We start from the raw sequence: 26,451 nt of genomic DNA on the forward strand, positions 1-26,451 counted from the left end.
GAATTGCAGTTACACACATCGATATTATAGATAAAAACAACCCCCTTTCATAAGGGTTCCGTATTGATCCATCCGATACATATGATGTATGTGCGTGTTTTTTTTCCCGCAATGTTTTTCGGTGTGTATTTGAGGAGCACAAAATTACCACACCGCAAAGACAGTGTGTATGACGTCATTGCCATCGCCATCCATAAAGTAAATTGGAAAAACGCGCGCGGAACATTAACAACATTTGACATTCAATACACACTTGAGAGAGAGAGAGAGAGAGAGAGAGAGAGAGAGAGAGAGAGAGTGCTGAGCGGAAATAAGCTAGAGAAAGACTACTTCTTTCCGAAAGAAAATAAGTGAGACAGAGAAAGAGAGAGGAAGAAAGAGAGAGAGAGAAAGGCAAAAGAGAAAATGGTTCTCTTCAATTGGAATGCCAAGTAAAAGTCGTGTTCATGTGCAGTAGAACACAAGTGAAAACATATATAGACATTGATTTGCACTTGAATTATTGTACACATCGCAATTGTATTCTCTCTCTCTGCTCTCAGTTCAGATTGATGCCCTTTCGAATATGAAGTACTCAAATTGAGTGTATTGCTCGCACGCGGTCGAATCAAATTAGCTAATTGCCCGAACAATCTGTTCTCATTTACGGGATTGGCCGTGCTTATGCCATACGGCATTTTTATTGAATTGGTCGATGAGCAAATCGCGCGTTGCGCCTTGTAAAAATAGAAACCGAAATGCGCTTGTTGGTCCGCTGATTTGAGTTTTTTTTGCTTCTTTTTTTCTCTCGTAAAAATCAGCATTTGGCTTCAATTTTCAAGTGAATTAAAACACAGATATGAATGATTAACATGAGGTTTCAGGGCGAAAAATAATCACATGGAAAGCATTCTACGTAGTAATCTAAATAAATCAATATTTAATATTTCGGATTCTAGTTCGGTTTCAATGGATTTTCGCTTAAGCGTTTCAAATGTTTAACTCTCGCTGTGTGTGCGTGTATATATTAATATTGAATAACAATTTCAATGCGTTAATAGCAGAAGAAAGAAAAAAATGTTCATCAAACTCAAATTAAATGAGTTTTTGCCGTTAAAAAGCGTAAGCTTATTAATAACTTTGGCTCGAAACAATTTTCAAAGCGAATAACATATAATTCTTCTTTTTTTCTTTTTTCGTTCGTTCGTTCGAATCATCATCATCATGGCTTTGTTTTCATACAAATGAACGGCCGAAGAGGAAAAAAAAAAGCTGAATTCAGACAAGGAGATTTTTGATTTGGACCCACAGGAACAACAACAGAAGCGAAAAAAAAGAAGTGATCATCACGAGAGCGCATAGGTATGTTTTGTTTTGTGACCGAACAACGTATTGAAGAAGAGAGAGAAAAAAGCGGCAACAACAACAACAACACCGAAAATCGCATCAAAATGACATCATCACTGTTCGCACTGTAACATTGTTCTACATACAGGCAACACTAAAATATTATTCCGATAAACGTAGCGCTTGTATTAATGTGTATCTTCTATGTGTATTCGTCTTCACTAGTTGTGTTTTTTTCTGCTCGTTCTTCGCTTCTTTGGCTAAAGCTCTCTCTCTCTCTCACTCTCTCTCTCTCTCTCACTCTCTCTCTCTCTCTCTCACTCTCTCTCTCTCTCTCTCTCTCTCTCTCTCTCTCTCTCTCTCGCTGTGTCTATCGAATTTACACACATTTTCCGTTGTCTCGGTTCAAACGGTGTGTTTGAGTGTGTGTTGGACAAAGGCCATGTGATTTCCTATTCAAACGCATTGATACACTCTCGGCCGCACACACAGTCAGTGTGCGCGCTTCGACAAAAAAAAAACTCTTCACGCAAAGTAGACACACGAGCAAACAGAAGAGAAGAGAAAAAAAAACATACAAAATAAATTTGCAAATGGAATGGAACGAAACGTAGCAGGCAAAGAAACCTACATTCAAATCATGACGACGACGAAGAAGAAGAACGACTGAAAGAATAGCTGACAACAACACGCAACTCACCGAACAAAATAAATACTATGTATTATATCCTCTGTAGTTTTTTTTTTGCATTATTATTATCGTATTGCTTTGAATGAGTACGAAATCGTCACGAAAACACGAAAATCAACAAGGTTTTCAATCAACGATATAGTTTTATTTTCTCTCTTCGGTTCCTTATTACTACTGATCATCGCACAAACAATTCGGCGAAACAATCAAATATTTGGACATTTGTCGAGTTTATTTTTGATGGCTGTAAACAATCATATAATGATAGCAATTAAAAACGTCGACCCTACCACACTGGAATGCCTTTATTTTCGGTGATCATCATCACTTGCCTCGAGTTATGGTATACCCAAATTTTTGTTACCCAGTGTGTGTGTGTGCGCGCTCGAGGAATTGCATTGACAACTCAAATATGCCGAATAAGCGAGTAAAAAATAAAATGCTGATGAGTCAATCTAGTATCTGTGCTGAGAACCAAATTTTGTTGAATGAGCTAACGTTGATAAGATCACTTGTCACATAATCTCAAGTGAGCCCAAAATGGAATGTGCACACTGTGTTTGATTTCGATGATATTCGTTCAATGGGGCGCTGCCTTAAGCGCATAAATTGTTTATATAATTTCTTTCTCTGTCTCTCTTCTCTCTGTTGACAATTGTCCAAAATATACGGAGCCTAGTAGCGTAAATTGCTTCATCATCATTTATTTTCTTATCAACAGAAGACGAAGAAGAAAAAAAATGTGGAAACGTAATCAAATAATTAAAACGACTCAATTATCTACGTTTGATTCAATTGAAACGTTTTTTTTCTTCTTTTTCTTCTGAATTTGACTATGAGTAAAGTTGTTTCTTCTTCGATTGTTTTTTTTTTTTTCGTCGAATAGTTTGGATCAATAGAATGATTGGCTTGAGAGACGCATGATTGAATTGGTTTGCTGTTCCCTTTGAACATGTTGCAAGCCAAACGAATTCAATTCCCGCTTCAAACGAAACAAAAAACCAAGTCATAAACATCACCGACACCAATTCGTTTCAACGTTACACTCTACTTATTTTCACTACTGTGCTGCTATTACGATTTCAATGGACACCTCGTGATTAGATTTACTGCTACACTCTTTTTTTCTGCCTCTCTACAATTACATAAGATTGCGATTTATATACTCACACTTTCGAATTCATTGGCAAAATGGCAAACCATTTGATTGGGTCTCATCTCATTTTCTATGGTCCACCATGGTGCAATTGGTCAATTATCGATTTTTGTGCAAATCAAATAAAATTCCACATCGAAGTGATCAATTCGATGAAACACTAAAGACGGCAAACATTGACCATTTGCGACAAACCGCGTAAGAAAATCATCGTTGAATAAGAAAATAACCGGAAGAGTTGATCGGTTAATGTTGGGCACGTACATGTCAAAAAGTGTTATTAATGTAACACAGGAAATTGCTACAGTGTTATTTTAAATGCAATTGAAAATTCGCCCGGAGGCCGACCGAATTGTATTCAAGTGCAGCAGTTCAATTTCATTTGGTCATCAAGTGTGGCCGGATTCAGCGGATTTTTCCATTTAAGTCGTAAATTTGAAGGAGATTCAAATTGGAATGAATTCCAATTGAAACAATGAGATTCTGATTCGCACACAATGATTCATTTCATATCAACGATTCATTACGAATAAGATCAAATCCGTTTCGATAATATCAAGTGGCGAACGGTCATTATAGCGGATATAGAGAGAATATGCTTATGATCATGTCCGATCGCATTTGAATGGAATGGTTTATCTCAAATCATAAATGAATTTTATCTCGAAAGGATTGAGTGAATTTATTACGAAGAAAAGAAATGACTTCATTCATTTTTGTTGAAGATATTAGAGCTGGGTTGATATTTAAAACAAATAAACAAACGACCATTGAAAATTATTCTATCCGACAGACGATAGAATAGCTGAAATAGCCGAAACTCGGTGCTCAACCGCACACAACACAACTCTCGAAGAGAATGTTTAATGTAATTAAAACTGATCGACACACCCAATTACTGTTTTCGTCACGATACAAACGCAAAACTCCGAGACAGAGCCGAATGCAGTACAATATACAAATTGGGGATACAAAACTGTGCTGTCAAAATGAATATGAGAGACATAAAATTAATGACCTTTTTTTTAATCCAGCGTTCAGTAAAAAGATTTTCAGCGTGCATTTCGTGAACATGCATGTATGGAGTGCGTGTGTGTGTGTTGCTCGCGCGCGGTACATATATGCATAGTATTTAATGTGTGATATGTATATTTTATGCGGCATAAATAATCGAAATAATTTTTCGAATGAAGAAAAAAAAACAAGCAGCAGCAACAACACGTATCGACCTAACTGGAAAACAGGGTAAACAATTTTGAATCATATTTCAAAACAAAAGAAATGCGCTTGGTTTGTCAAAAGAAACCCGTGAATATGCCGAGTTGTGTTCGCGGCGTTTTTCTCCTTTCTTCTACTCATTCTCTCTATTGCGTTTTCATAGCCACTCATAAAATATCTAAAAAGGAATGGAATGGATCGGGACTCGATCGATAGAGTGGCTTTGCAGTTGATACACATGTATATCTGCAGTGAATTTCATTTGATAATTTTATTTAACAAAATAAAACTGAATATTATCGTTTTGTTGTGGTTTTTTTTTGTATATTCATTTATAGAATGGCTTCATCTTATAAAAACGCACGCATACACACATTCGACAACGACGACCCCACGATAATTCGTAAATGTTTTAGCGTGTGCATTTGTTTTGTAATGTGAGCGAGCAAGCGAGCGTGTGTGTGTGTGTGTCGGTCTGTGTGTTTGTGTATGTGTGTACATGCATTAGCAGCAAAACGCTGTACAATCGACATTTACCGGTTCTCGAAACTCACAGAACATATTCAGTGTATGGCAAACACACACAGGCCACGACGCGGAAAAAAACATTAAAATTTTTTCATATATATTCTATACACACACACGTACATTGAATAAAAAAATAAATAAAAAGAGAGAATAAACTTAAACAACGCCTGAAGTGCCACATTTAAAATATGCCGCAAGTGCGAACATCGCTTCACTTATATCGTATATTATACCACGGTCGCGTTATTTTTTTCTGTTGTTTTTCTTATTCGCTCTCTCTCTTAATTGTAGATATCGCTCTTCAAACACCCATTTTCTGTACCTATGTACGGATCGGGTGCATACAACGTCGATTTTGAGGCCTCATCATCAATTTGGCTACTTGCATAAGAGTCGGCCGTATGCATGTGTATGTGTGTGTGTGGAAAATGCACTTTAATTATCAAACAAATTTCAATTTGATGTTCAGTCATTGTTTATGGCAGTTTTATTTCTTCTCTCCAGCAATTGACAGACGATCGACTGTATCAAGCAACCACACAAAAGTCTTCGAAAGAAAAAAAAAACTCGGTATGCTTCATGCTCAATAGCATTTGAATGCATATCAAGTGATTTTGGCTGGAGTTTTGGATGAAACCACAATGTTAACAAACAAATTGCGTGGGCTGACTTAGGAACCGTCGCTAGATTCGTACATAACAGGGGCGATCAACAAAAAACATACATCGTCAACAACACCGAAAGAAGTGTGGAAGACGAATGCAGTAATAACATAAGAAAAAAAATCGCAAGACTCACCTTTTTGAATTGGTTGTTGTTGTTGTGGTTGATTCAGCAATAAATCATTAAATCACAGGTATATAAAGACAGAGGAATATATCGACGATGCGCACAATTTCGTTAACACACACAAAAATAAACACTTTGACAACAGAAAAAACCACGAACCGATAAATAAATTCGCAATACTAATATTTATTTATTTTTCGTCTCGCTGCAATCTCGAAAATCCTGTTTCTCTCTCTCTCTCTCTCTCTATTCTTATTTTTATTACGGTCTTGTATGCTTTTCTTTTCACCTTCGATTCTCTCAACTGTTGAATAAGAAAAATAAAGTAACAAACAAATACTAAATTATTTGACAAAAATTGGTGTTGGAAATCGCGTATTTCGTTGAATCAGACAAATGGAATGAGAAGCGGACCCAGGAATTGTTGTGAATGTTTTTTTTCTTCTTCTTTTTGTATACAACTCGTTGGTGCTTTGCTTACGAAAAAGATAATTATGATGAATGATGGATAGAAACTTTGATATTGAGAGCGAATTTTTCACACAATTTTCGTTTCAGGCTGTTTTCAGCGAAGCACCACAATTTACACTTTCATCTAATTGTAATAGGAACAGAGGGTGAACGATGGTGCGCATGATCGGACTGTTGTCCATTGGAATCGCTGGTTGATTCATTGTTGCTAGAGCAATATTTGTTGGAACAGATGACAAAACATCTATGTGTGTGTGTGTGAGTGTTTGAGCCTGCATGTAACCAAATGGAATAGATGTAAAGTCACCAACTGACTTTCGTTTTTCATATGATTTGTGGCGGCGACAGTGGCGATTGGTGGTGTTCGGGAAATCATACACACACTCTAAGGCTCCAATCTCAGGTCCCATTGTTTTTAAGTTTCTTTGGTGAAGAAAATCCTTTCAAATCCATATACAGTGGACAACAATTGAATCCATGCTCACCTCACATTTCATATTCGATCAAATTACAATGTGTCTCGTTGCCTTTTCTTCCTCTTCAAATTACAGCTCGTCTATTGATTTTCTTTTCACTTTGCATAACAGTTCGTTTTTGTTCTTTTCCTTCTCTCTTCCTCTCTCTCTCTCTCTCTCTCTCTCTCTCTCTCTCTCTCTCTCTCTCTTCGTAGCGTTCTTTGTGTACAGCGATTCTTACAACTTCGCTCGACTCAATAAAACCGAATTTGAATTGGGCTGTTTTTTTTTCTTTGCGAAAGCGAGAAGAATGTAAAAGGAAAAACATGCATCCACATCATCGAGAATAGTGTGCTGTGTGCACTCAACTAACTTGATTAAAACGAAACGCACGAATGTGGTGTGCGAGATGGAATCGAATGGTAGATATGTCGTAATAGCGAACATAGTGATTTGCACGCAAAAATTTCGAGCGAAAAGCAGAGAAAAAACGTCGACAACAACAACAACAAATCAGAATCTCCACTCGAAGAGAGATAGACAGCGATCCGAAAAGAAGAGAAAAAAAAGCGTAATATTGTTACAATATCTAGTCGATACAGGCGCGCAATTGTTTCAAGTGACAGCGCCACATGAGCGAACGATGGTTTCGTTGGTAGTGGTGGTTCGTAGTATACACTGAGTATTGAGAGAAGAAAAAGGCACACGCCCATGAAATTCAACCAAATCTAATTCGCGTTCTTGCTCGGCGACGTGTGAACGTGTGTGTTGGGCTCTCATTCGTTCACCATTTCGCTCTTCGAATGTATTTGTACACACAGAGCTCTGGCATGCCGTATCTTTTCTGAGCAAAACGAACAGTGCACTGCAGAGAAAAGATCCTTCAAATTCTCCTGCTAGCTTTCCATGTCTACTTGAATTTTCACCAGGTTCTTTTTTTTTCATCATTTCTTTCTGTTTTCAAATGGAAATTTGTCATGCCATGAAATCCTTTTAGGCTTTCAAAAAACTCAATGCAATTTAACACTAACTGTAATACGAGTTTTATTTCGCTCACTCTTTCGTCATGTTTGTTTACTAGAGAGAAAAAAATGGTTCAAAAAATCCCCCAATATTACACTTTCATGTTCACCCATTAGTCCGATTGCATTTCAATTTCGTTTGAAACGTTTCTTTTTTTTTCCTCTTACGTTTGGTCAATTTATTCAGTTGCAGTTATCCATTCGAGCAGAAGAAAAAGGCATGGATATTCCGAAACAAAAAACGTATGTCGAAAAACATGTCAACTGAGAAAATGTTACTTGGCAAAGTCTCAAAGTAGCCAGCTATTTAGAACATGTTCAAAGCGACTACCAAAAAACAAAATGTATTTCCATTTTGAAGGGCTACCGGGTTTTTGCTCTAAATAAACGGCAACGAATGTTGTCAATTGTGTACAAATACACACATAAAATGAAATGCACTTCAGGAAAATGCCCAAGATTACACCACCATTTCATAAATTGAACCGAAAAAAAAAACGACTGACGAATGACTCAAAGAAGAGTATCAAACCGAGGAAAAAATTGTACGGATATGATTGTTGTTGCGCTATGCTTATGTGGCCATTACCCGTTGCCATCACTGTTTGGCATTCGTTTTTATTTCATTTTTTTTTTCTTTTCGTTCATTCGTTTTGTCTCTTTGCCTTCCCAAAAGTAAATATATATCATATTAAAGCGCGCTCTATCTGTTTCATTACTTTTTCCAATCCGTTTCGCTTCTTCAACTATCTCGATTCTTGTTGTTGTTTTCGCCATTTACTGCACGCATATGAAGAAGCAAAAGAAGAAGAAGAAGAAAAAGTAGCGAAGAAGAAAAAAAAATCGAAGATGATATGTCTTTTCTGTTCAATTCTCTTTGCATTTTCTGTTTTTCTTATTGCATTCTTAGTTGAAAAAAAAAACAAAATCATTTGTTTTCGGCACTTTTTTGTTTAAATTCACTCTGAAAAGATGTATGTTGAGTTTTCCGCATGCACAACGGATAAAATATAACGTTTACTCAAGCAATTTTCGTTCGTTCGTTCAGCGAAACCGCGAAATTTCGAAAAAATCCACAAAATAAATGGAAAATTGATTTGAATTTTCGGTGTTTCGGTTCGTGAAGCCGCGCGCGCGACTCTTTGTATGTGTGAGAGATAGAATAGATTTTTTTTTCTTCTGTCTCTTCTGTATACCAAAAAAGTATGCGATGAACTAAACTGAAAGTTTTTTTTTTCTGTGTGTGCTTCTTCGGCCGTTCGTTCGTTGGTTTATTTTTCAACAGCAGAAAAATTTCATATTTTTTTCTTCCTTCAATCTCATTCAATTTAAACTGATTGTACAACGAAATATTCCACGATTAATTTCCGCAATTGTGATTGATATTTGGTCAATTACTTTTGTTTTTTTTTTGTTACTCGCGTTCACACTGTTTTAACAACTATTTTTCTTCTTGGAGTCACCTCTCCGTACATTCGATTCGATTCTTTTTTTCCTGTATTTTTCTTCGTCTCAAATGGCCGACGACTACTTACTCGGCGTCTCTTTTCTGTCTGAATATATTGTGTATTTTATGTGCACATGAACAGTGGTGAGCTGCTGCTGCTGCTGCTGCTGCGGAGTAGTATATGGATTTTGTTTGACGGTTTTGTATCGGCGCAATACAATCGCACAAAATATCAAATTGACCAAATATACACACGCTGCTGATTGACACACACAAACGCACACACGCACGCACGCGAGAATACACTGAAAGAGAAGTATGAAACCGAGGATGCGGCGTATTCTCTCATTCGATTTTCATTACCTCATTCCGTTTGCCGTTGTTGCGTCGTGCACGAATGGGTTTGCGAGTGTGTGCCCGTGTATTTGCGTCTCGATGTGTTTGTGTTGTGCGCTCAAGTTGAATGTGTATGCAGTACCAATGTTCTCTTCAGCATTTAGTTCCGTCAGATTAGATCATAAATGTATTCTTAGCTTCAAAATATACGTGCATTCGACCTCATCACATCGTTACACCTATTCAAAAACCGATTTGTCTTAGATGGCGACAGTTGTACACATTGTCCCATTCAAATCCAATTGGATTTATAGAGACTCAAAAATGGTTCCATGATAAAAAGCAAAATTTTACAGCAAAATTTTACTGTTAATTTCATTTCTGGAAAATAGATTCGTCCATTGTTGACTGCAAACGGTTGGTCCAGTTCAAAAATCAATATTCTAACGAGCCAAAGTTTGGTTTTGCGTTGAACGTATTCATCGCGCGATTTATGTGTGTGTATGCGTGCATGTGACTATGTCAACCCGGTTTGCTATGATGATTGTTTTTGAGCAACAGAATAGGAGCAAAAAAAATGGCGGCCATGTATCTGTGTTCGTGTGCATCGGCACAGTTTGAGCAACAACAGAATGACATTTTGGTATTGGCATACGAGCAGCTCGGATCGATAGACGAGTGTGGTGCAGCGCGTGTGTGTGGCGCTTTAATTTTTTTTCGATAAATAAAGCAGTGAATTATGAGTGAACTGCATTTCTAAATACTGTAAGTTATTGGTCAAACCATCCTATATTTTATATTTATCCGAATCATTTCAATTGCTCCGCACAAACCATTTGAATCGAACGATATACAATCGTTGCGGCTACACGATTAACAGCTGTTTCAGAGCTATATTGTTGCATTAAAAAAATTTGATGCTATTGAACTTGCCTAGAAATTTCTTTGAGAGTGTTGTTTTCTAGCCGTTTCCATTGAATATTCTTCACTTATCTCTGTTGCTTTGTGCCGACCGGCTTTGTTGGGTGCTGATTATTCCAAATGTTTATTAATTGCTGTACGTGAACAGTTTTTCATTTAGTTTTCTTAGTTTCTGTATCAATTTCTGGTGTGTGGCGTTGGGGTAGAAGAAGCAAAACCGAAATCGAAACAATTTTTGAATTGCATCCATTGTAAATTGTAATTAAGACAAAGACGTGTACGAATAATGGGTCGATCACCCTCACCTCGGCGTCGTGAAAAGATGCGAGAGCGCGAGTTTCGGGCACGAAAACGGTCAAGAGATCGTGAGGTGCGTGGTGGTGGTGAACGAGATGAACGTGACAGGGCTGACAGATCACATCGGTCAAGAGAACGAAGTCCGCGTGGACGTGACCGAAGCAGGAGCCGAGAACGAACAGATAAAGATCGAACAGTGACGTACGTTCCGCACAAAAACATTATTCACGCCAATTCCACAAATAAAAATAGTTATTTCTTTTTCTCTTTTATTTTTTTCTTCAATTAGGTCACGGCCATATGAAAAAGACCGAGCCAAATCGTCGAGATCTGGTCGGCGCGGCCATGATGCCGGCGGCAGCAGTGGTGCTAGCGGATCGAATGCAGTTGCGGGCGATCGACCCATTGTTTCGGATGCGGATCTTGAGGGAAAATCACCGGAAGAACAGGAAATGATGAAAGCAATGGGCTTCTGTGGATTCGACACAACCAAAGGCAAAAAAGTGGATGGCAACGATGCCGGTGAAGTGCACGTTATTCTCAAACGCAAGTATCGACAATACATGAATCGCAAAGGTGGTTTCAATCGGCCACTGGATTTCGTTGCCTAATTTCATAGTTTATTTCCACGTTCATTGGTTCCATTGGTGTTAGATATGTCTTTTGCTCGTTGCAAAGGAGATACAAAAAACACACAAAATCGATTGCAATTCATTCAAAAGAACAAATTTTCCCTCTCGACGAATTTTCGTTTTTCGCGACAAAACTTTTCTTTTTTCTACACAGAAAATCATCAAAATTTCGAAATCTGCGATGATACAGATAATTTAATTGTAACGCAGCCTTATCATAGCCTCAGATTCCATTCAACAGTTAACTCCATTTTGTTTATGTTCAACTCAATTCATCTTATATTATTACATCCGTTACAGTAAGAATAATCCATAATATTTAAACCGCCTTGTTATCGCATCACAATCATACGCATCTTGGTCGATGATTGTTTTTTTTTTCTTTATGATTAATTGAATGCGATGCTGTTTGGTGGCATTTCATTTGAATGGCTAGCCAAAGAAAAATTGCTTGTATACTTCCGTCGAACAGGGAAACAGATACACTCTGCCATGTAGCCTTCATTTGCAATCCATTCAAATCGACTGACATCCAAATTGGATCGACTTCAACGGGTATATTTATATAATATTTACACTGTTTTTTTTCGGGTTTTATACACATACAAACAATCATAGAGAAACAACAACAACAACAAAAAAGCAGAGAAGAAACAAGAGAGACTGAACCAAGACAATTTTTATTAAACGTCTTTGTCTATCTCTGCAGCAGGTTTTCCATATTTTTTTTTGTATAAACAATTCAAATGAACCATATTGAAATTATTTACACAGTACAATAGAACGGGTTTACATACATACACACACACAACATTAAGCTGATTTTGTGCGCTGGACCTCTGATGTGGAGCCATTTGTACGAAACATTCGTAATTTATTCGGATAGAAAAGAAGAAAAAAAAAACCAGAGCAATTGTTATGACCATTTATTTAAATGGTTTGAAAGGATTGTTCAAAGAGTGATGAATGGGTCATTTCCGCCTGGAAACAACCGATGCAACTGACAACAATCAGCTTGAATGAATGTTTCCAGAGAAAATGATCCCCTTATCTCTTTGTTTGATTACGTTTAAAAATGAATTGTCTTTTCATTGAACATTTTTTGAATGTTACATTTTCAGTTAATGCTTTTTGCATCAATTTGAATTAATTTTTTTCCATTTCGTTTAATTTTTATGCAAAAGTTCCAAAAGAATCATTCACATCAATTTAAATCAAAATTCTGGTGGAAATTTCAATCAATTCAAAATTTGTCACAAAATCAGCTGAAAATTTGCAATAGCCAGGTTTACACACACACACACACACACAACTTTTTTACAATAGTCAACACAGTTAAATAATTATATTCAAATAATACCGGTAACAAGAACATACAAACAACAGCAACAACAATAACAATAAAAAACAAACAATAGATTTTAAGTGTTTAAAGGACAAAACTACATAGAATAACTCTTATATAATAATTTAAACAGAAAAATCCGTTATAAATAACTATTTGAAACAGAAACAAAATGCGCCCCATATTTACACCATACAGAAATAGAACAATAAAATGGATTATTTTCAATAGCCAACCACACACACACACACACTCAAACGCACACAAACAAAAAATGAACATGCAATAGCCAGGGATTTGTTATTTAGTCTAACCAATTTAAAGATGAGAGTTATATTTTTTGAACAATCAAACCACAAAATAATGCATTCACAACACAGTCGATAAGTTTAGCATAAAATAATTGAGAAATTATGGAAACCAACACAAATCACAAAAAATAGTACCTCATTGTTAGAACCGTTGTTCGACCAGCAGCAGCCTTTCCATTCTTAATTCTTCTTTACTAGTGTTTTTTTTGTTTCACTTCGTTTTGATACGATGACCAATTATTAATCATGTTTTTTTTACGTTTTGTTGGCCATTCTTTTCTTCTGCCATTTTTTTCCCAGTTACAAAACAAACACAACAATACCAGTTAATCGTTCAATATTACTTTTGTCGCATAATTTTTTGTGATTTCAACATGAAATGAAATGTGCAAAATTCCATTTGGGAAATCGAATTGAAAACGACACACGCAGTTGATTCAATTCAACCATTATTGTTCACTTTTGATCAACAATTCAATCGGAGAAGCTAAAGACAATATGAAATTCGAAAATTAACGATTAAAAAGAATTCAACTTTTTCTAAGTTATAAGCATAAAAAATAAGTATTGTAAGTCTTTAGCTTCAATGTATTTATAATATTTTAAGTATGGAATCTTAAATAAAAAATTTTGAAGTACAATCACGAGCTTGTTTCAGTTGATGACGAAAAATAGAATTTTTCTCTTTTTAAGTTGTACTTGAGTGTTTTCTTCAATGATTTGATAAACAAAACACGATCGTTTTTTTTTCTTTCGAAACTGATGCATTGAACTGGAATCAAGTGCATTATCATTTATTACAGATGCATATGAATTTATGAATGCTGCTTTATGTTGCTTTCGTCTTAGCCCATTGTTTTTGTCATTCATTTCGTCTAAGTTGACCATAATTTACCAGAAAAAAGTCTTTTTTCTGCTTAAAATTAATATATGCCCCCATCCTTATGTCTCAAAAGCATAAAATTGATGGAGAACCGGATGTTCTCATCTAAATAAGGTATTGGCTATGAACCACAAGTTTTTTTGTTGCCTCAAGCTTCTATTTATTTCTGAAGTCAACGATTTGAAACGTAGTTTGCTAAACATCGGTGAATATATCCATTTAAACCGTTTTAGAATTGGAACAAAAATCAAAACCCGATGAATGTATGGAGAGCTTCATTTCCATTTCAACAGATGGCATTAGCGTTGCTTTAAAAACCGGCTCCGTGTGAATTATGAATACAATTAAATTGCGAGATTATTCATAAGTAGCCTAGCTAATTGGTAGCACAGCATGAATCGTATTTAATCACCCATTTTGCTTTTCATCGTCGATGATTTCTAAAAACGGTGAGTTATTTAATTGCAATTAGTGGCAGATTAATTTTCAGATTGAATCTTATCGGATCGATTTCTGGTGATAATGTCATCAACAACACTTGATGATTGTTTTGATGCATCTGGGCCACAAATCTCACATCGCTCTGATATCTTCATCAAATAAACTATATGCATAATTGAATTTAAATTGAAAAAAATAAACAAAATAACTGACGGTTTTTGTCTCAAGTCAAACGTGTTATTGATTTGGAACAAAAAGTGTAAATGGCATGGACCAATCGGATAACTAATTCATACAACTTATGAATTCATTTGAAATTTATATGGGATTTGGCTCACAAAGGTGTTTTTGATTAACGAAAAAACAAATTAAAACAGCAACCATGTGTTGAACGAAACGGAAGATGATTTATATGACTTTTGACAATATATCAACAATAGATGCATCAATTCTTTTTTGCTCAACAGTTGACTTTTTTGTGCAATCATTTCCGGTATTTTGGTATTCAATATGTATTTTTTTGTCGAATTTGAACTCATTCTGTCGAGCAATCCGCAAGATTTGAGTTATGCATCTCAAATATTAATTGGAATTAACGTCAAGCGATTGAATACCACTGGTATTAACGGCAATCAGCCGTGTAATACCACTGGTATTAAGGAAAAAAAACGTTCAACTAAGCCGGCACTTCTGATATTTTGTCCAACAGTTTGAACTCAAGCAGTTAAATAGAAGCGTAAACGGTTGAAAATTGCTAATCTAACCAAGTTCAGATATTTTTCGTTTTTTTTTTAATTTGTTTTAACTGAAGACTTTATTCGAACGCTACCTAAGTTCTTACTAAGAAATTATTAGTCATTGGCTTTTAATTGGGTAAGAATATGCAAACCGCAATTATGTTTGTTTTGATTTTGACCATCAGATATCAAAGCAACACCCGAATTAAAGTTAAGATAATGATCACTAAACTCTTACAACCATCGTCTGTGGCCTAACTATTGGTTTGGGTTTTTTCGGCACAGTCCTGAAAGTTTGAGAATTACGAATTTCATGTTCTAAATTAAGAATTGAAGCACAAAGTGACCTAGTACTGTTAAAATCACGCATCCTACATACCTGCTGATTAGACGAGCTAAGTATGGCTTGATTTTGAGTTCGGTTGTTCTCTTTGTTGAATTCGGTTGTGGAAGATCAGCCAAAGTTGCATTGACCACACAGCCGGTAAATATCTATGTCACTCAGTAGTCGCATTCGGCTAATTTCCATTTTCGATGAAAAAAATGTCTCGAAAATTAACTTTTGCGAAAAAAAAAACAAGTTTATTTATTTCATGATTATTTTTTGTTCTCTGAAAAGTCAAATTTGTTAAATATAATTTTTTTTTCGTTGCCTTCAATATTTGCACTCTGGCGGGTATGAATAAATTATTTGCTTTTATGGTAATCGATTGGATCTTCATCTTTTTCTCGTTTTTTGTTTGTTTCAAAACAATATCGTTTTCAATTTTAGATTTGTTTGCATCTTTGGTGATATTGGCATTTTGATTGCTATCATACAATGGTCAATTTGTCTTTGTCAACATCCGCCAAAAATCAAAACAGTTGTGACTTCCGATCAAAGCAGAAAAAAAAACAAACGAAAGAAATATGTTTCTTTTTCAATAAAAAAGTAAACAAAAACGATATATTTCTTGCCGTTGACAGAAGCGATATATTTTCTGGTCGTTGGCCAGTGCAAATAGAATTGTCTCACGCTGCAAAAATGCAAGACATACGGAGAAAAAAGTGACATGAATTGTTTTTGGATGAAATGAATTTTGTTATTTTGATCCGTTCGTAATCGAATTTGGAGAAGAATGCAATATTTTACTTCCTAATTCCAAGTTATGTTCTGTCTGCCCCTGCCCCATCGATGCCGTAATACGAAATGTGAATCAATCCATTAATAAATGGAAATAAAATTCGTCGTCATTCCAAAAAGCGTATTTCCAGTTTGTCTATTGTTATTACTCCTGGTCAATCTTCATAAAATGCATACTATTCTTTGACTAAGTCGCTATAATGAAATTTTTTTCGCGCAAAATCAAAATTCAATAACTTAATCTTGGGCGCCGAATGTGATTTGTTTCAGTTTTATTCATTAAATGGCCTCCATTCCCATGGAAGTTCCCATTTAACAGTTTGACTCACAGACTTCTGCGTTTTGGACTCATTTTTTGCTATATTTGATCTTATTGCCGGACGAAGTCATACACATCAAAAGCTTCTTTTTTTTCAAAATCACATAGCAGAAAACGTATTAGAAATCCCGGTCTTGAGTATTTAGTTCATTTTGCTAAATGCTAAAAGTGAATAAACATAGTAATTATTGATTCGATGGAATTTCAGTCATATCTGTTTGGCTAGACATTTCAAATGTTAACTATGGAATTTACTCTTCATATATGTAAATGATATTGCACATATCTGTAGCGACGATCTGTTGACCAGATATAAAAAATCACTTTCTCGGATGAAGGGACAATAATAATGAAGAAAAATATAAAAAAATTATTCTATAAGCTCAATAATTCTAGTTCTATTCACCTGGTACAAGCATTTTGACTGTATTGTGATGCAAATTATGATCGGTTACAGCAATTGGTTACGATGTGCTGAACATGGCCAGTGAAATGGATGAAATATAGTTATAAAAACGTTCATAAATCCGCTATACCAATTCGGACATTAGCATATATGGCATATGCATGAACTGAAAAGGAAAAATAATGACGAACATGATTTTAACCCATTAACTGCCAGTCATATTTGAAGATTTTTTTCAGACAGGGTTTTCAAGTTAAACATTTTATTAAATTAAATGTAAAAAGGCATATAATGAAAGCTACAAACTCAAAAAAAAAACTCCTTCTTATCAAATCAATACCAAAATATGTTTTCATGAAAAGTTATGGGCTCAATTCGAAAAATTGACTGGTCGGATTTCTGACCAGCGGCAATTAATGGGTTAAAAGTAAAGTTCAAGGTGCCATTTCTTTATTCATGATCAGTTTTTTTTCTAAACCGTCCCACACGCTCTTCATGGGAAGTGTTTCATATTAGAATTTTTGATTGGAAAAAAATCAGTAAGTAGCAAATGAATTGTTAACATTTTTTTCGTTTTTTTCTTTTAACGTTGAAATTCGCCAAAGTGGTCCGTAAGAAATCATCGACAGTTACAACAATCACCCATACAACACACGGATTATGTTTTTTGTTGTCGAATCCATTTTTTTTTTAATTTTTCGCGATCGTCTTTAAAAATTCAAATACCGAACGATATTTTGAATTTATTGGTCATAAAAATTTTAAATATTCAAATGTGATAAATATGTTTATTGCTCTCTTTATGTGTTTCAACTATGATCCCGCCATTGGAATATATTAATTTGATATTATATATATATGGTTGAACAAAACACCTGGAAAAGAACCATCGAATTTCAGATCAATGAATCAAGTTTTTTTCGCGCCTAAATTCCTATCGTCGACGACAAACTTAGGCGAACGTCTCTATAGAAAACAAAAGTGCTCATATTTATTCGGCACACGATTCACTCTGAATGATCAGAAAATAAAATTTTACAGAATTTGTTTCATTTCTGTATTGATGCATAGTAAATTCCACATCAATCCTTCATTTAATTTTCCATGAAATCGGATACTGTACTCCACATCTCTATATGTACTGAACTAATTTTTTTTAGGTTTATTGCCGTAGTAATTCATACCAACAGACACTGTGAAATACATCAAAATCGGTACTTTTAAACACACACGCACACTCAAATTCTTTTTGCGATATGTATAAATTGAAAATCGAATTCAATGGGTTTTTTTCTGGCAGAGCAACAGCTCGGAATTCACCGTGGAGCATTTTCTCAATATTCTCGACAATGATTGCATTAACGGAAATTCTCGAGCACAGACGATATGCTGAATATTTTCAAATGATTTTTCCTTCACTCATATTCAAAAAAAAATGAAATCAATTAAATTTTTTGAAGGACGTTCAAGTCTGCCACTCGAGGGGCAAATCACTCTAAAGTAATTTGTAATAGAGAAAGTAATCGAGAACGTAATTTACGTGTAAAAATCTCGATTACTTTTCAAAAGTAATCGAGATTTTCACACGTAAATTACTTTCTCTATTACAAATTACTTTAGAGTGATTCGCCCCTCGCTGCCACTACATTTGAATCATCATTTTATTCCTTTAAAGATTGAAAAAAAATAAGAGCCTAAGATCCTGATCAATTTCCGGGAAAAAGTGTCCGTCGTGGTTCAAATCAAGTCTTTGATGGCATATCTCAGAAGAAATTAAAAGTGTTCATTTTTTATCGGCACATGAGTCACTCAATATGGGCTTGGAAAATTTACATAATCAAAATCTTCTAATAAATTCAAAGAACGCTATAAAATACATTTTTTCTCGTTATAAATGTCATAACATGCGGTCAGAAATAGTGAGCATTCACAACTGAGATTTTTTTTGACTCATCATTATGATAGCGACGACAACGGCAGCAGCGGCTAGAAACAAAATAAAAACTATTACAGTAAAACCTCCCAATAGTGGACTCGCTCCGGCCGAAAATCGTTTACACTATCTCGAGGTTTCTCTTAAATAGAGGTTCCACTATTAAGAAGCTTATAATGCTTTAAAAATGTGTTTTCCATTTATTAGGTGTTCATTGTACGTTTATTTGATGAAATCCAACAGATTGAAAGTACAAACCACGCATATATCGCCCTATCTGAAATATTGATCGAAACAGTACTATTTTCGTTTTTACAAGTAAATGGCAAAAAATCACAAAAGAATCGAATGCCAAGTAACCTGTATGGAAATATAAGGGAAGATGTATTGTTTACCAAATTACTGTTTGCAAATTCCATATTTTATTTTTTTCAAGTGTGATTCAGTCACAGCTGATTTACTTCGCTCACGAATCTCAAGTAATTCTCATGCATTTACAATACATAAACAAGAAGAATAAATTGTCCAATCAATATTTTAGAGAATCTGTAGGATGAAAACACGTGTAAATCATATGCAGACAATTTGGTTTTGCTGGTGAAAATGCAAAAAAAAACCTTCTTATAGCATTTTTATGCAAGAAAGAATTGGTCAAAAAGAGCCATTTTCCCTTATCCAGAGGTAAAAATTTCCCTTATTTGGAGGTCATTTTGAAGGAATGGCCGAAATTTTTTTCCACTAACTCGAGGTTTCTCTTAAACAGAGGTTCCACTATTGGGAAGTTTTACTGTACTCTGTTTAGCATAAAGAATGATGGGCATTGGGCAATCAGCAGGAATATGATATTTTTTCGACTAATGCTAATTCCATTTTCTATTCATTTACTTGACGATACGACCACCACCACCACCATTCATTTGGTTTTGCTTTCCTTTTCATTCGTCGGATTCATTGCCTTTGTTTTGCTTTTGATGTCATTTACGCGCTCCTATGCGATTCAACCGAACTTTTGACCGCTTGAAATTGTGTATAAATAATGGCTGATGGTGTTGATACAGCATCAGTTACCGCTTAAACGTGCAGTAAAGAAGTTTATCTCAAAACCACTGGCAAAATGAAATTCTTGGTAAATTAACTTTTTGGATTTGCTTTTGGATTTTGAGTGAATTTAGTTTTTTTTCCGTTGGTTCATGTGAATCTTTTTGAAAGCTAAAAGTGAACAAAGAAAATCTTGTTTGGAACTACAGTGATAAATTCTAATTGATTTCTTTAAAAATTCTATTGATAGATTCTTTGCTTAGCCATCGCAAGCTGTGCTTCAGCTGCTTTGTTGCCATTCAAGACCTATACACCAACAACATACCATGCACCAACTACCTACCATGCTCCAACTGTGTACCACGCACAACCAGTCGTACACCATGCTGGCAGCGAAGCCACCGCTCCAGTCTTGAAATCAAGCAGCGATATTAGCCCAGATGGCCAATACCATTACGAATACGAAACTGGTAACGGAATCGCTGCTAAAGAAAGCGGACTCGCTGCCCATACCGTTCAAGGATCATACAGGTATGATTGACATACCAAGTGATATTTAACGATTTCATTATCAATTTTATTTACTGAATCCATTTTTTACAGCTACACTTCGCCAGACGGTACCCCAGTTCAAATGACTTATGTTGCTGATGAAAATGGTTTCCAACCAACCGGCTCACATTTGCCAGTCGCTCCACCAGGTAAAATTCTAACTGATAATCGTTTTCAGCTTTATGTTCGTTTTTGACGAAAAAAAAATCGTCTTTCGACTATTCAATTGAATATAAAAACGATGAATAAAATCCAGGATGTATTCTTAATGAGAACGTGATCAACTTTTCTAACGATTTGATTTTTGTTGCATCCACACAGTGCCAGCAGCCATTGCCCGTGCACTCGAATACATTGCAGCTCATCCATACCATGAAGAACAACACCATGTTGCCCGTGTCATCCCAGTCACAGTGAAACCAGCTTACACCCCATTCCGTTTCCAAAAATTCTAAGCTCAATCGATTTGATACCCATGGACATGCAATAAAAAAAAACTTCAACCTGAAAATTTTCGGCTTTTTTTAATTATTTTTTTTTTATGAATAAACGGTGTTCTATAAGTGGTATTCCCATAGTGTTCGTACTTAGTCATGGAAAGAACACCGCGTCAAAAAAAACCACAAATATCGTAACGAGACCAATGAGATACCCATCGGTCATTCAGACGTATCGAACGAACAATGTGTCATGAATGAAAGATACTTCGAAGAATTCTGTCATTCCAATTGCTTAAAAACAACGAAATTCATCAAAAAAGATCATTTCGATTTATTTCAGAACATGCCATAGCAAGACAGGACCTTTCCCCACAATAAGTACTCTAAAAGTGGTTCATTGGGTGATTGTTGGTTAGGAGGACCAGCCAGCACATGACACTAGCCATCGCATTAAGGTCCTTTAACGAAGCTATGGCTTACGATATAGCCTATCTGACCGATCAAGATCATAGTATTGCAGGTTCACATATCAAATTAAAAAAAAACTTTAGTAAGCAGCACATAATTCATACACATCTGTATTTACACCGCATATGCCATTTTCAATAGTTTTCCAATTTTACTCTTGTTGATTCATTCGTTGGCTCAAATTCGTTCACATTCGAAAAATCATTGATCTAAATAGATAATTTCCATTTTTTGACATGTAATTAAAACAGATTTCAATTCATCAATGATTTAAATGTTATAATTTTATTGATATACATACAAATGGAAATAAATAGGGAATTCTTAAATTTTTCAAGAAAAAATCATCTCTTGATTCCATCAAAAAATATTGAAGCAATATTTAAAACGGTTCAACTAATTTGGACGTAGGCCGAAAAAAAAATTCAAGATTCATTCGAATTTTAAACTTTAAATTCCATATTTCTTTTGCGTTGCAGTCTTTCTTTGACATGGGCCATTTCGGCAGGGTGATATTTCATGCGATGTGCCGAAATGGATGAATTAAAACGAAACGATTTACCACAAAATTGGCAAATGTACGCATCGGTTTTTCCGCTATGAATGTAGGAATGTTCTCTTAATTTTGTACTGCTGCGAAAACCTTTGCCACAAATGACACATTTGTATTTGTCTTTCCATGCTTCCGAATGAATTGTAAGATGTGTTCGTAATGCTTTTCGATTCGCCGACACTTTTCCACAGATTCCACACGTTTGTGGACCTAATGAAGAAAAAAAAAACGTTATGAATTTGTTGAAAAAATCTTTTTCGTCCAAATTTTTTGAAATAAAAAACAAAAAAGTCATGTTGCTTCTTTTTGCATAAGAAAGATGTACCTTGAATATGAACATAAATCATGTGCGATCGTATAGTCTCTCGACTTTTGAACCATTCCTTGCAAATATCACATTGAACAGGATCAGTGGTTGTGTGCTTTCGCCGGATATGCTCAAGTAACGTTCGATTACATCCAAATATTTGGCCACAGTGCTCGCAAATGGCATTTTCGATAATGCCATGTACATCGCGTAAATGCTTGTACAAATCGGCAAACACTCTCACATTTGGACAATGAGTACAGTGGAATCGCCTATGGTCCATGGCACAGTGTGCAATGAGCTCGTCTTTTGTATCGAATTTTCTCAAGCATTTCGCTTGATTTATTGGACAAGTGTATAAATTGGATGTACTACGGGCCTCAGATTTTGACACTACTCCTCTTCTGAGAATTAAATCAATTTCAAGTTAATTTTAAGGATTTCAATATGTTTTTTTTTCTAATAAATTCCATATTCAATCTGCTATTTATCAAAATGCATACTTTTTTTGTTGTTTTTTCGTTGTCTTTTTCTTGACCATAGTAGACTTTACATTTACTTTAGCATCGGTTTCCTCTTCAATTTTAATATTATCCACCTTGAAATCTATAATTTGAAATAAGTTTTTATTATTTTCCAAAACAAAAAGAACCAAAGGCGTTGCCAAATTGCATTACTTGTGGATGTTTCAGCTTGATCGTCATCGAATTCGCCCTGCCAGTAGCTGTCATCAAAGTCGGAATCAAATTTTGTATGGTGGTCTTCGGTAAGAAATCCGGTTCTATCGTCCAATTCAGTCATTTCATCCTTTTGTCCATACTCACTCGATCCATCTTCGAGCTTCATCTCAATATTAAGACTTTCAACAACTATCGGGTCAAATTTTATCATTGTCGTTTGAATCTCTTCGATGTGCTGATAAAATGAATGGAACATTTCCACTTTCATCCAACATTTTCGACAGATTTCACCATCGGCGGGCTCATTCTAAACATATAAACGAAAACAATCAGATTTTAAAACCAGAGAATCTAATGAAAAATAAAGCCAATGATTTGATGCTTCTTACCTCGAACATGAATCGAAAATACTTGAACAAAACGGATGATATCTTTGATTTATCACCCTCCGTACTAGATAAGGAGATGTGGTCTCCAGTGCACTCAAAACATAACAAACAAACCATATTCGAATATTCTGGTCCAAAATGGAATGGTTCTAATACAAAAACGCAAAAAGTGTCTTCAACGATTAGATTAAAGTTGACTTCGTGATAATCATATTCTTTTTGGGTAATTTATTTTTCCCACAAAATACATTTTTTATGGTCCAGATTTCACAAATTGTGAGCAGAAAAAAAACAACAGACTAATAACAAATCGTTTTGACTTTCCTTCCCCGCTGATATGACAGCAGCTGAGTAGAAGAAATACTTTGATGGAGTAATACTTAGGCTTGAATAATGAATTAACTAGTAAACCGTACGAATTTTTTAATGTGAAGAAAATATTTTTGGTTTGTTTAAAATTTTAAGTTCAATTGTCTTTCTATTATAGGTAATCTCTGACATGTGCTATTTCGGAAAAAAGATTCGATCGAAAAACAGATTTTGTGTGAAGACAGAACGGATGTTCAGCTGATTAAATAGCAGCAGCTAGATTCAAACAGCTGATCTCAACGGTTGCTTGGTATATTCCGGATTTTGTAACTTACGACTCAAATAAGTGTAATCAAATGTTTGAATTGATGACAATTTTTCCCTGCAAAAAATGTTCTGGCTCAAAAAATAGCTCGGCGTGAAATAATTATTAACTGTTGCATTTAAAACACAATACGCCAGCTATCATATCATTTTTATTAACGGTCATGGATTAAAATGTTCAGTAATAAAATGCAATTTTAATTCAATACATCCAATAGGTTAGGTGTCAAAGTCATGTGACTAAAAAAAAAATAAAAATATATAAATAAATGCATTTTTTTTATCGACTCTGGAAGATTTTTGTCAACGAAATTCTCCCGTTAAAACGTCGATGAACACAGTCTCGTGTACTTAAAAGAAAAAATTAAGTATTGCATCGAAAGAGGAGGCAACAGAAATGAAATGGCCTTATGAATCAATACTTGGAAAAAGATGAAGTTAATCGTTTAAACCTTGAATTCAAGATTCTTTTTGCGCTGCAAGCGATCTTTAACGTGAGCCATTTCAGCTGGATGGTAACGCATTCGATGGGCTGACAATGATGATCCAAAGCGAAATGATTGGCCACAAAATTGACAAAAATAAGCGTCAGTCACACCGGAATGGATGTAAGAGTGTTCCTACAAAACCAAATAAGGTTTTAGTAAAGAAAAAATCGGACTGACAAAAGCATTAAAACGTGCTTGTGTTTTTTACCTTAAGTTTTGTGCTGTCACGGAATCCTCTGCCACAGATGATGCATTTGAAACGATCTTTCCACGATTCCATGTGAATTGTTTGATGTTTTCGCAATGCTTTGCGATTGGCTGAAACTTTACCGCATATTTGACATGCCTGCGGCCCTTGCACGTGAACGTAGTTCATGTGTGCTCGTATCGTGTCTCGACTTTTAAACCATTCCTTGCATATATCACATTGGAGCGGTTGACTAACCTCATGTTTCCGTTGAATGTGGTCCTGAAATTGAAACGATTTTGTGATTTGATACGATGAGAACAGACACTTTTGAAAATTGAATTAAAAATGTCTTGAATCCATAAATTGAAAAAAAAAAAAATCAATGAACCTGCAAGTTTCTCGTGTTCGTATAGACCTGTCCACAATGTTCGCACATTGAGTTTTGTAGGATGCCATGTGTGTTTTTCAAATGCTTATTTAAATCGACAACCAACTTCAGATCTGGACAATGTGTGCACTGAATGCGTCTGTGTGCGCTCGTTTTGTGCGATATCAATGCGTCCAAAGTGTCAAATTCCTCGAGACACATGCGAATTTTGCAGGTAAATAGGGATCGAGGTTTTGGTCGACCACGTACTGTTTTTCTGTACGAAGTGCAAAGGAGAAATTGATTAGTTTTTCTGATAATGTAGGCTTCTTTCACTATTGCTAATAATTGTAGCTAGAATAAAAAGTCTTAAGATGCATCCTAAGCATGCTTACTTCGATTTTGACGCTTTTTTCGGTTCTTTTTTGACTGACACTTTTTTATTAGCTTCTTGCTTTATTTCGGGTAAATTTATGGCATCATCTGGTAATGTGGCATTGATGGTGAATGGACCTTAGTAGTAAATGTATAAAGAATGTTATGGTAAATGACAATAGCACCTTGGCGCATAAAACCGTATGAATTACCAGTGGAATCGTGATCGGATTCATCTAAATCATTGTGAAATGACCAGTCATCATCACCAAATGTCTCTTCATCTTTCAGATTGTGTTCGTCAAATTCAATCTTAACTGGTTCGGCCGTTACACTTTCCTTCGTCTTATTGATCAAATCGTGGATGGTTTCAATGTGTATGTAAAATTGATTGAATGCCAATATGTTCTTCCAGCATTCAGCACATAACTCACCATCGATTGGTTCACCCTGGAAACAGAATCAATTAGTTAATTTCCCATTTTCATTTGTCAATAGTAATTGGTATTCGATGCGTAAATAATTGCAATCCACGAATTGGTGTTCCACTTGAGTTGTTTGAGGAAAAAAAATCTCATTTTTTTAAATAATCACCTCGAAATAGATGCGAAAATATTTATACAGCAGCTTCGAAATGTTTAGTTGTTTGCCACTTTTTCCATTTACCGCAATGAGCTCATCATTCGGTTCGTAGCACAGCAAACAAATCATTTTGCTGGTTTCTTCCAAAATGTTCTGATGCACTGTTTCTGTCAAATTCCTTACAGCTTCCAAACAAAAAACTCAACACTTCAGAAGTTCATGCCAAAAACATTTAAACAATAACATAACAGAAACGTATTGTTTATTTTGCTCGTTCATCAACAAAACACACACTTTCATTGGATGTCAATTTAAATGTTCTACTCAATGAAATGCCAGATATACTTAACCGAAACGAAAAATCGGTATGCTCTGTTTATTTATGCTCAGCATTGCACTGAATGTGGAAACGGTACGGTCAACTGGAATGTCACATAATTGGCGCAAAAATACGATTAATTCAATTCCATTTGTATACATCAATTGAAAAATTTATGCTTATTATTTACTTCGTAGACAAGCATAATCACATTTTGAATAGAAGTTTAAAACATTGAAAATGCATGGGATATTCTATGTGGTGGGGCCATTTCATCATGAAT

General features: G+C 35.3%; 5 protein-coding genes across 9 annotated transcripts in view; 2 read left to right on the forward strand and 3 right to left on the reverse strand.

The window, feature by feature from the left end:
* The window catches only part of LOC129576728 (protein hu-li tai shao), a 29,493-nt gene extending 20,214 nt beyond the window's left edge, over nt 1–9,279 (reverse strand). Inside the window, exons 1-2 of one of the 5 annotated variants that reach the window (XM_055462252.1) lie at nt 9,055–9,279; nt 5,718–6,012 (exon numbers count right to left, since the gene is read on the reverse strand). The gene's annotated coding sequence lies outside the window, so the exon portion shown is untranslated. Of the gene's footprint in view, nt 1–5,717; nt 6,048–6,664; nt 6,921–9,054 lie in introns of those variants that run through there. The other 4 variants (XM_055462248.1, XM_055462250.1, XM_055462245.1 and 1 more) reach the window with 4 other exon arrangements.
* Nucleotides 9,280–9,433: 154 nt separating this feature from the next.
* Nucleotides 9,434–13,586, forward strand: LOC129576729 (U4/U6.U5 small nuclear ribonucleoprotein 27 kDa protein). Its single transcript, XM_055462253.1, has 3 exons — nt 9,434–10,204; nt 10,509–10,858; nt 10,947–13,586. The coding sequence occupies exons 2-3, from the start codon at nt 10,647–10,649 to the stop codon at nt 11,266–11,268; spliced, it is 534 nt and encodes a 177-aa protein (XP_055318228.1). The 5' UTR covers nt 9,434–10,204; nt 10,509–10,646; the 3' UTR covers nt 11,269–13,586.
* A 6,188-nt stretch (nt 13,587–19,774) lies between these two features.
* Nucleotides 19,775–20,888, forward strand: LOC129576734 (endocuticle structural glycoprotein SgAbd-2-like). Its single transcript, XM_055462258.1, has 4 exons — nt 19,775–19,913; nt 20,076–20,356; nt 20,429–20,526; nt 20,699–20,888. Exons 1-4 carry the CDS (start codon nt 19,902–19,904, stop codon nt 20,830–20,832), a joined length of 525 nt encoding a protein of 174 aa, XP_055318233.1. The 5' UTR covers nt 19,775–19,901; the 3' UTR covers nt 20,833–20,888.
* A 655-nt stretch (nt 20,889–21,543) lies between these two features.
* Nucleotides 21,544–23,910, reverse strand: LOC129576732 (zinc finger protein 226-like). Its single transcript, XM_055462257.1, has 5 exons — nt 23,215–23,910; nt 22,823–23,132; nt 22,649–22,751; nt 22,164–22,549; nt 21,544–22,048 (listed from the first exon to the last, which is right to left on the reverse strand). Exons 1-5 carry the CDS (start codon nt 23,329–23,331, stop codon nt 21,729–21,731), a joined length of 1,236 nt encoding a protein of 411 aa, XP_055318232.1. The 5' UTR covers nt 23,332–23,910; the 3' UTR covers nt 21,544–21,728.
* A 71-nt stretch (nt 23,911–23,981) lies between these two features.
* On the reverse strand, nt 23,982–26,399 carry LOC129576731 (zinc finger protein 429-like). The gene is made up of 6 exons (XM_055462256.1): nt 25,862–26,399; nt 25,480–25,717; nt 25,288–25,405; nt 24,914–25,169; nt 24,544–24,804; nt 23,982–24,467 (listed from the first exon to the last, which is right to left on the reverse strand). Exons 1-6 carry the CDS (start codon nt 25,976–25,978, stop codon nt 24,294–24,296), a joined length of 1,164 nt encoding a protein of 387 aa, XP_055318231.1. The 5' UTR covers nt 25,979–26,399; the 3' UTR covers nt 23,982–24,293.
* Nucleotides 26,400–26,451: the final 52 nt, after the last annotated feature.

Source organism: Sitodiplosis mosellana, unplaced genomic scaffold, assembly GCF_009176505.1.
Source record: "Sitodiplosis mosellana isolate CC-2019 unplaced genomic scaffold, AAFC_SMos_1.0 Smas_scaffold_6191, whole genome shotgun sequence".
NCBI lineage: Eukaryota > Metazoa > Arthropoda > Insecta > Diptera > Cecidomyiidae > Sitodiplosis > Sitodiplosis mosellana.

Coding starts and splice junctions, on each gene's coding strand:
- LOC129576729 (XM_055462253.1), top strand. CDS start 10,647: ATGGGTCGATCACCCTCACCTCGGCGTCGTGAAAAGATGCGAGAGCGC. Junction 10,859..10,946: donor GATAAAGATCGAACAGTGAC/GTACGTTCCGCA, acceptor TTCTTCAATTAG/GTCACGGCCATATGAAAAAG.
- LOC129576734 (XM_055462258.1), top strand. Junction 20,357..20,428: donor ACCGTTCAAGGATCATACAG/GTATGATTGACA, acceptor CATTTTTTACAG/CTACACTTCGCCAGACGGTA. Junction 20,527..20,698: donor TTTGCCAGTCGCTCCACCAG/GTAAAATTCTAA, acceptor GCATCCACACAG/TGCCAGCAGCCATTGCCCGT.
- LOC129576732 (XM_055462257.1), bottom strand. CDS start 23,331: ATGGTTTGTTTGTTATGTTTTGAGTGCACTGGAGACCACATCTCCTTA. Junction 22,752..22,822: donor TCAAGCTGAAACATCCACAA/GTAATGCAATTT, acceptor TTCAAATTATAG/ATTTCAAGGTGGATAATATT. Junction 22,550..22,648: donor ACGAAAAAACAACAAAAAAA/GTATGCATTTTG, acceptor TTTAATTCTCAG/AAGAGGAGTAGTGTCAAAAT.
- LOC129576731 (XM_055462256.1), bottom strand. CDS start 25,978: ATGATTTGTTTGCTGTGCTACGAACCGAATGATGAGCTCATTGCGGTA. Junction 25,718..25,861: donor ATTTTCGCATCTATTTCGAG/GTGATTATTTAA, acceptor TTCTGTTTCCAG/GGTGAACCAATCGATGGTGA. Junction 25,406..25,479: donor ATCCGATCACGATTCCACTG/GTAATTCATACG, acceptor TTTACTACTAAG/GTCCATTCACCATCAATGCC.